The 10,080-nt window shown below is 41.6% G+C and overlaps 1 protein-coding gene across 1 annotated transcript; it reads left to right on the forward strand.

Annotated features, from left to right (window-relative positions):
- The first annotated feature begins 7,426 nt into the window (after nt 1-7,426).
- Nucleotides 7,427-8,362, forward strand: LOC132571967 (olfactory receptor 2G3-like). Its single transcript, XM_060238760.1, has one exon. The coding sequence runs from the start codon at nt 7,427-7,429 to the stop codon at nt 8,360-8,362; it is 936 nt and encodes a 311-aa protein (XP_060094743.1).
- The last annotated feature ends 1,718 nt before the right edge of the window (nt 8,363-10,080 follow it).

Genomic DNA, 10,080 nt, shown 5'->3' on the forward strand with positions numbered 1-10,080 from the left:
AAGAGAAGCCATGTTGGATCAGGCCAACAGCCCATCAAGTCCAACACTCTGTGTCACACAGTGGCAAAAAATTTTATATACACACATTCACTGTGGCTAATAGCCACTGATGGACCTGTGCTCCATATTTTTATCTAAACCCCTCTTGAAGGTGGCTATACTTGTGGCAGTGAATTCCACATGTTAATCACCCTTTGGGTGAAGAAGTACTTCCTTTTATCTGTTTTAACCTTTCTGCTCAGCAATTTCATCGAATGCCCACGAGTTCTTGTATTGTGAGAAAGGGAGAAAAGTACTTCTTTCTCTACTTTCTCCATCCCATGCATTATCTTGTAAATGATAATGATCGTGTAGCTAATATTAGGTGTAAAAGTAGAGGCTGGTCGAAATTGTGTAGGTTCCTGTACATTTTGTGAACCACCAAGTATATATATTTTTTAATTTCACATGTCTAAGTAATCTAAAAATGTCCATTCTAGTTTTGAACGGATTGTAATTGGGTGTGGGTACGAAGCCCAACCCATAATTAAGGACCTGACGCTCTAGTCGTGTTAGAGGGCAAGAGGATAAATTAACAACTATGTCTTCCACTGGGGTTGGCGGCGGGGGCCGTGACATAAAATATATCGGTCCCTAGAAAAGTTTTTATTCCAATACACTGGGGTATTTAGGTGGTTTCCTAGCTTCTGAGAATATTTTGAGGAACGGAAGATTGGAAGCTCTTACCATGAAGCTTCCTTCTCAGTGGTCCTGGAGTGGGATGGTCCAAAACTGCTGGGAGTAGGCTCTTCCTCCGGAAACAGGGTCGTTGATCGTTTGATCCGGCCCGGGGGAGGGGCCTCTCCATTGGAAACTCTAGCCTAAGTGACCTTCTAAGTGACCTTTCTCTAGCCTAAGTGACCTTCCAGACTTAAGATCTCTTCCTTGGATGGAAAAACCACTTGACTTGTTGGAAGAGTCCTTTGGCTAGAAGAACTTTGTGCAGCCTAACAGGCTCTTTACATGAGCTTCTTTTGCTTCTGAGAACACTTTCTTAACAAAGCATGTTATCTACAGAAGATCTATTAGGTATAATAATTTGGAGTTCTAGTGCTAACCAATAAAAACTTACAGAAGTTTTGTGATTTGTCTTACTGTTTATTCCAGTGCTTTTTTTTTTAAAAAAGTGCATGTACTCTTACGTAAGGTTGCATTTATTTCCCCCTCACAACTTGGGAGAGTCCGTTTCCCCAAAGGTGCCACTATTCAGTATCAGTACCACCACAAAAAAGTCCTGGAGAGCCAGTTTGGTGTAGTGGTTAAGTGCGCAGACTCTTATCTGGGAGAACCAGGTTTGATTCCCCACTCCTCCACTTGCACCTGCTGGAATGGCATTGGGTCAGCCATAGCTCTCTTCTGTGAGAACTCTCTCAGCCCCACCTACCTCACAGGGTGTCTGTTGCGGGGGGGCGGGCGGGTAGGAGGTAAAGGAGATTGTGACCACTCTGACACCCACAAAAGTTTATGCTGGAATAAAATCCTTCTTTCTGTTTAAAAAGATACCACCAGAGTTTTGTTTTGTTTTTAAACACCTGAAACTTAACCTGTGTGCATAACGATAAGACTGACAAGCACCCATTAAATCAAGCAGCTATCACTTTGGGGCAGAAGATCACTTTTAGACAGAATTTGAAGTTGCTTTCCTAGTGAAAATGTGCTTGGTTCAAAAGCCCCACCATGACAAATGAACTTACGTACTTCTGTATTTAATAGTTTCAAGACTTGATAGCACCAGTTCTTTCTGTGCTATCTTTTTTCATTCTTTGTAGCTATTGCCATAAAATAGTAGCTGTTAACAGTTTTGTCATGATTCCATATTCTGTTATTAACTGTAGCCTTGAAACAAGGGAGTGCCTCATAATTATTAATTGTTGGAGGATATTCAGAGAGGTGGTTGAATAGAACTGAATAGACCTTCCCAACCTTGTTATTCCAAGGAGGTCTCCCACCCAAATACTTGCTAGAGTTGGCCCTGCTCAGCTTCTTAAATCTGGCAAGATCAGGCTTGCCTGGGCTATTCAAGTCAGGGGGCAATTTCAAGTTTTGTCCTTTTCATTTCCCCCGCAATTCAACTGTTTTTGAGAATTGATTGGGGGGGGAGGTACCAGAAGTTAGTCTTGCCTAGGGCACCAGATAGTCTAGGGCCGCCCTGATAGCTCTCACAGGAGTTGTCCTTGAAAGGGCAGCTGCTGTGAGAGCTCTCTCAGCCCTACCTACCTCACAGGGTGTCTGTTGTGGGTGGGGGGGAGGAGGTAAAGGAGATTGTGACCGCTCTGAGACTCTGAGATTCAGAGTATAGGGCGGGATATGAATCCAATATGATCATCATCATCATCAATCATCAACATCATCTTCTTCGTCTTCTTCTTCTGTCACAGCTCTCCTTTTTCCCTTGTAAAGGTTAAGTGCTCCCTCTCCCCACTTCCTTCACTGATGAAAATCATTCCTGCAAATCATCCTCTTCTGACTCTGTGGAGGGTCTTGGGAGCTTGTTACAGGCTCCGCAGTGTAATATGTAGTTGGTCTCTCATGACATCATTTCAGTTCTGGTTCCTTGGGGTTCCATCTTAGTTCTCCAGACAATTTTGTTGTGACATTCAGGCAGTGGTGGACACCAACAACAGCCTCATCATCCAAGATCTTGCTCATAAAAGCTGCTATTCAGGTTTTCCTGCCTTCCACAAAGCTCTTTGGGGTTATGTGCTGGTTAAACTGTCCAGCAATCTCTGAAGTATCACTTGCAAGAGACAGTCTGTGATGTGAGTCAAAATTGTGAAGATGCTGGACTGAAGCAAACAATACAATAAAAAGAAGAATTGCAGGGAAAACAGACTGATGCCTCCTTCTATTCCCTTAGTCTGCAGTGTGTCGGTCTCCCAAATTCTGCTTCTTTCTATCCATCTTTTCTCTGTTTCTTAACCCTGCTCCCTTCCACTTGCTGTCCCCTGTTCAGCCTTTTGCCTACCAACCAGATGCATAAGATTTCTCTCTGTGTTATCTTTCTTTCCTTGAAGAATATCAACATGTGAAGCTTAGAGTTTTATTTCTTTTGTGTGTGTGTGTGTGAGGCTACTGCCCTGTGCATGCTCATACTTAATGAGCCTCTGATCAAACATTCCTAGAAGTGTGCTGTACACCAGATTTCTCTCTAGTAGAATACTTTTCTAATTGTGTTCTTCTCTCAGCCTTCTTCTCATATTAATCTCATGCCTTTGTCTCTCTCCCCCCAGTCTGCATCTTTCCCCATCTGTATGCTTCTCTTGACACTTGCTTTCTGGGGAATGTCTCTCTTTTCCATCACATCTCCTTCCAGCTGCAATTCCACTCAGATCTCAACTGGCCAGACCTTCCCTGATCACAAGTGGCACATCCACAGACGTCTCTGAGCTCTTTCTAGCATGGATTCATCAGAGATGCTCTTCATCAGTGCATGAGAAGACTTGGAGGAAGAAAAACTGCCTGATTCTAAGCAAACCAGAGGTGAGGTTGGGGAGTGGAGGCACTAGAGAAAAGTAAGGGGCTCTAAAGTCTAGAACAAATATCTGTGAAATGATGGAGAAAGCAGCAATCTATAATTTATTTGACAGGCATTTTTCAGACATTGGGAAACAGCACTTGCCTTGCTTCAAAAGGGTTCTCTTTTCTTTCTGAACTTTCCAGATTCAACAGGAGTCTCGTGGCACTTCATAGATGAACATAATGTATTCCAGCATTAAACCTCAGTTCTCCTGCTGTATTTGTTTGCAATCCTGGAACAGAGGCAGCGTTTTATGGGGAGGGTTATTAAAATCCCTTCCACTGCTTCCCCATTTCCTCCAGAAGCTATTAAAAAAAAAAGAAAAGCAAATCAAAACTCCTCACCTTTAACTTCTCAGCATGGGATTACTTTTACCCATGTTTGTGAACAAAAAGAATAATCTTTGTGTCTAAATGAAAACAGTCCAGCCATTTTAGACTTTTCTTAAATGGGAGATGCTGCAGCCCCTTGAACATTTTATTCCTAGGTGTTGAGTTCTGTTGTTCTCTTAGATCTACCTTCTTCATCAGAATGCAGAATGTTACACACAATCATGAATTTCTACAATGGCATAGGGTAATTCCTTGGGTTTTTTTTAATTCACTCAAGCTAATTCCTAAGGTTAAATTTACCTTTTTCTAATATGTGCTTGCCCCACCCCTATGTCTTTTTAAAATAATAATTGATAGTTGTTTCTTCTATTTAGATATTTGTTACCTTAATTTCTCCCCATTGGGGACCAAAGCATCTTACAACATCATTCTCTCATCCTCCATTTTATCCACAATACAACAACTCTGTAATACATGTATGTGTGAGTTAAGTGCTGTCATGTTGCTTCCAATTTATGGTGACCCTGTAAATTAATAACCTCCCACTGTCCTATTAGCCTTGCTCAGGTCTTGCAAACTGCAAGCCATCGTTTCCTTTATTAATCTATCTCATGTTGGGTCTTCCTCTTTTCCTGTTGCCTTCCAGTTTTCCTAGCATTATTGTCATTTCCTGTGACTCATCTTCTCATAATGTGACCAAATTATGATAGCCTTAGTTTATTCCTTTTAGTTTCAAGGAACAGTTCAGCCTTCCTTTGATCTAGAACCCAGTTATTCATCTTTTTGGCAGACCACAATATCTGTAAAACTCTCCTCCAACACCACAATCAACTTTTGTCCTGTCGGCTTTCTTCACTGTCCAACTTATGCACATATGAACACATGAAGCTGCCTTATACTGAATCAGACCCTCGGTCCATCAAAGTCAGTATTGTCTACTCAGACTGGCACTGGCTCTCCAGGGTCACAAGCTGAGGTTTTTCATGCCTACCTGCCTGGACCCTTTTTAGTTGGAGATGCCGGGAATTGAACCTGGGACCTTCTGCTTACCAAGCAAATGCTCCACCACTGAGCCACCGTCCCTCCCCAAATAATAATTCATGTATAGTAATAAATTATTATCTTCATCTTGGCTGACAGCAACACATCCTTAGTCTTAAGAATCTTTTCTAGCTCCTTCATGGCTGAACTTTGCTGTGAGATGTTGAGTATTGATTTACTTGCATGAGAAATGAATGTAATGGTCAGATAGTTGATGCAGTCTTTGACATCTCTTTTTTTCAGAATTGGGATGCAGATTGTTTCTGGTCTGTTGGCCACTGTCCCCCCCCTCAATATTTATTGGAATATTCTTGTTCAGATGCTGATGGGCTCTGTTTCTGAGGCTTGAAAAAAAATGCTATTGATGATTCATCTACTCCTGGTGATTTGTTTCTCACAATTGCTCTCAGTGAAGTTGTACTGGTGCTTTCATTTCACTTTCTAAAACTGTAGATCATCTTCAAAAGATTCTTCTTGGAAGGAATGTCATCCTTTCATCTCTTTTGTATAGCTCTTCAGTGTATTGTTCTCATATTTTCTTTATTTTGTTAATGCTTTACCATGTTGATCTTTCAGCATACCTAATAATGATTTACCGTAAATTTCCCTTTGATTTCTTGGATCTTGTGGAACAGAACTCTTGTTCTTCCTTTTTTGTTGTTCTATTTCTTTACAGTGGTTATTATAATAGTTTTCTTTGTCTTTACTCACATGTCTCTGGAACTCTGCACTGCCTCAGTCCTTAGAAATTTTAAGAGCTTCATCTGTCATCCACTGAGGTTTTTCATTCCTTTTAACTACAAGAAGAGTCTTGTGCGTTCTTCATTGTTGATATCTCTGGTTTTAGCCCCTAGTTCTTCCAATTTGCATTCACTCAGATTTAGTAATACAAAATCTGTTCTTTACATGGTCTTTTAACACTTCAGGAATGATGTTAAGATTGTATTAAGGCACAATGAATGTTTTGGAGTTTTTCTCCACCTTAAAGGTGAAACAAATTAGCATCTGTAGTGAGATATGCATCCTATATCCCTATTCAGTCCTGGGAGGTCCATTGCTCTGAATTTATGGATGAACTCAGGTTCAGCAATCTCACATTATAGGCTCAGGGGTCCCCAGTCCTACTTGTATCTGATGAAGGGAGCTTGGAAGCTCAAAAGCTTGTAGCCTGGAAATTTTGTTGATCTTTAAGATGCTACTGGACTCAACTTTTGCTCTTCTACTGCAGACCAACATGGCTATCCCCAGTGTTCCCTCTAAGCTGAGTTAGTGTGAGCTAGCTCACATTTTGTTAGCCTCCAGTTCACACATTTTTGTCTTAGCTCAGGAATAGTGGCTCCAGAACAAACTAATTTATACAGTAGCTCATAACTTTAATGCCAGTGGCTCACGAAGCAGAATTTTTGCTCACAAGATTCCACAGCTTAGAGAGAGAATTGCTGCCCACCTGAACCTATATAAGCACAGTGCCTCCTCTTTGCTTGTTGTTCTCTTTTGGGTTGCTCCTGATAGGCACAGGGGGCAGATTATTTGCTTGCATTTCTTGGCAAAACAAACAAACAAGCAAACAAAATTGCTTTGCATTATCTTAAGTTTTCTACACTCATTTTCTACACTATTGTAATTCATGGTACTTTCCATGTCTGTGAGCTGCCCTGAGCCTGCCTTGGCGGGGAGGGCGGGATATAAATAAAAATTATTATTATTATTTTCTTGAATTGTCACCGAAAGCAGTTTCACCCCGGAGTTGCTCCTCACTTCACAAGAGTACTTTTGAACAGGGATTTTCTGCAGGTGGATTCAATGCTCATAAAAAATCTGAATCAACCCTGAGTGTAGAAACAGCCTTAGTACAGGGTCTACTGTAAGCTCCAGAAGGATTGGCCACATCAGGGGTGTGTGGCCTAATATGCAAAGGAGTTTCTGCTACAAAAAAAAGCCCTGAAATTTGCGCCAATTTCCCGGTGTGAGAGCGCTCATCTTGGCAATTAATTTTAAAATTCTTAGTGTATAATAGCAGTAGTAATTACAAACATTTTAACAAAACTTCAACAAGCCCTCAGGCAGTACATTGGGGAAATCTGGCCATGGCCCTGTGAAAATCCAACTGCACTGTCCTACACTCTTAAGATGGAATACAGTGTAACAACCTGATGAAAAGCATCAATGGTAGATGAACAAACGAACAATTCATCAAAAAATATTCTTTTTCTCAAATCTGAGCCCAACTGGCAAGTGTTTGAGCATTCCTAACTAATATTTAGACAAAAATCTATAAATAATATTTTGATAGGCTGTGCCCTACGTAGGGTGTGGACATACATTTTGGAGGCTTAGACTCAAATCACAATTCACTGGGTGATCACAGAAATAACTGACTTTAATTCTCCCTGATACTGCTTTGGTGTGAGTAGTTCACAACAGCTTCCTTTCCTGATTCATTGCCTGTTATTCATTATTCCTGACTTTTACAGATGATGATGAACAGTGATGCATCATGGAAACACTAAACCAAAGCTACCAAGGAGAGTTCATCTTATTGGGAGTGGCTGACCGCCCTCACTTGGAGAAGTTGCTCTCTGCAATTGTTCTGATCTGCTACGTGATGACCTTGCTTGGAAACACAATAATCATTGTGGTATCACAGCTGGATCCTTCTCTCCACACCCCCATGTATTTCTTCCTCACCAACCTCTCCTTTCTAGACCTCTGTTACACAACGAGCCTTGGTCCCCACATGCTAGTGAATTTCTGGAGAAAACGAAAGACCATTAAGTATGCTGCTTGTGCAGTCCAGCTTTATGTCTCTCTTAGTCTGGGCTCAACAGAGTGTCTTCTATTGGCATCCATGGCTTATGACCGCTATGCAGCAGTCTGCCAGCCTCTGCGCTACACTGTCATTATGAGCCATTCTGTATGTTTCAAAATGGCCACTGTCTCCTGGGTGATTGGTTTCAGCCACTCATTAGTGCAGACAATAATGACTCTGAAGCTCCCATTTTGTGGAAACAACAGGATAGACCATTTTTTCTGTGAAGTACCAGCACTGCTGAGATTGGCATGTGTTGACATCTCGGTCAACGAGGCTGTTCTCTCGGCTTCCTGCATAGTCATCCTTCTGCTCCCTTTGGGCCTTATCATAGTTTCATATGGTTACATCACAGTTGCTGTCTTGAGGATCCGCTCAGCCGAAGGCAGGCACAAGGCATTCAGCACCTGTGCTTCCCACTTGACTGTGGTGTCTCTCTTTTATGGCTCAGCCATTTTTAGCTATCTCCAACCTCCTTCTAACTACTCCCACGACCAAGGCAAAATGATGTCCCTGTTCTATACCGTGGTTGCTCCAATGCTTAACCCTTTAATCTATACGCTGAGGAACAAAGATGTCCACAGAGCTCTAAGAAGACTAATGCACAGGGAACCAACCCTGTAGTCCACTAGCTTCCAAATCCATTTTTGGAGGATCAGTAGCATCTTCTAATAAAAAAACAACTGAAAATATTTATACCTCAATATCCCAAATTAATTGCTTGAAGTAGATTGTATTAAAATACACATATGCTAAAATCTCTAAATGAACTCTTCAAACAGCAAAGGAATGCAAAACATCAATGTAAAAAAAACCCCAGACCATCAGCCTATTTTTTTTAAAAAAAAAAACGAAGATGAAACAGCTAGCATAATGAGCCAAAGTAAGAAGCAAACTATTCCAGAACAAACTCAGCCTGAAGAAGAATAAAATCAAAAGTGCTTCTGATGGTACCTGAATACCAGCAACAAAGGTGCAGGCACTGTCACTCCAGAGTCTCACTGGCTAGTATCACTGATCTTTGCCTACCTTGCCTGCTTTGGACTGCAGGGGGGTGTATCCAGAGAAGGGGCTCTGAAGAGTATCATAATCTGATTTGAGATACAATTATTTGGCTTCCAAAAGCTTTTCCAATGAGTTTCATGGGTGAGCAGATATTGTACCTTGGTCCTTTGTCCATTTTGAGACAAGTCTGACCTGTTCAAAATGGATGGATTCCACTTGAACCAAGATAGGACCAGACTGCTAGAGTGTAACATAAAAAAAGGTGTCAGAACAGCTTTTAAACTGAACACCAGGAGAGGAGAGCCAACTAGGGTTGCCAATCCCCAGGTGGCATCAGGGGATTCCCTCGGTTTGGAGGCCCTCCCCCCTTTTTAAGGGTCATTAGAAAGCGGGGTGGGGTGGTGGGGAGGGAAATGTCTGCTGGGCACTCCATTATTCCCTATGAAGATTGATTCCCATAGGGTATAATGGAGAATTGATCTGTGGGTATCTGGGCCTCGGGGGGCTGTTTTTGAGGTAGAGGCACCAAATTTTCCACATAGCATCTGGTGCCTCTCCTAAAAGCGCACCCCAAGTTTAAAAAAGATTGGATAAGGAGGTCCAGTTCTATGAGCCCCAAAAGAAGGTGCCCCATCCTCCATTATTTCCAATGAAGGGAAGATGTTTAAAAGGCTTGCAATCCCTTTAAATGTGATTTCCAGAACTCCCTTCAGAATTCAATTGTGCTTGTCAAACCCTTGTTCCCAGCTCCACCCCAAAGTCTCCTGGCTCCACCCCCAAAGTCCCCAGATATTTTTTGAGTTGGACTTGGCAACCCTAGAGCCAACAGGAGCTGAGAAGCATCTCATTTGGGCATATTTTGGCCATATGTGACCAAGAATCCACCCTCTAGTGTTTTTTCAGCCCTGTTTTGTCCTACACTAACAAGCACAGATCCCTATTTGTGATTCTTTTAATTTGCTAAAAAACATTCCCATGATTCCACACTGCCCCCTTCTATTAAGAATTGCTGCTTGCCATTCTCATTTTGTCTGATGAAGTCTGCTTAAGAGCATACGAAAGCTTACATTCTAAATAAAACTCAGTCAGTCTTAAAGGTGCATTTGTCTACTGCTTTGTTCTATTGCTTCAGACCAACACGGCTGCCTACTGGGAAGAATCCACCTATTATTCAAACCACAAGACCTTGAGAAAAACCCAAACTCTTCTTGTGAAGATCCGGAATCCTATGTTAAAACTGGATAGGCAGTGTCAAGAAATTTGAGTTTTTAGTTAAGTTTCTTGTTTTCTCTAAAACATTAATTCATTTATTTTCTAGGCCTGCATTCAAGTTAAAA

This window comes from Heteronotia binoei, chromosome 5 (assembly GCF_032191835.1).
Source record: "Heteronotia binoei isolate CCM8104 ecotype False Entrance Well chromosome 5, APGP_CSIRO_Hbin_v1, whole genome shotgun sequence".
NCBI classification, from domain to species: domain Eukaryota; kingdom Metazoa; phylum Chordata; class Lepidosauria; order Squamata; family Gekkonidae; genus Heteronotia; species Heteronotia binoei.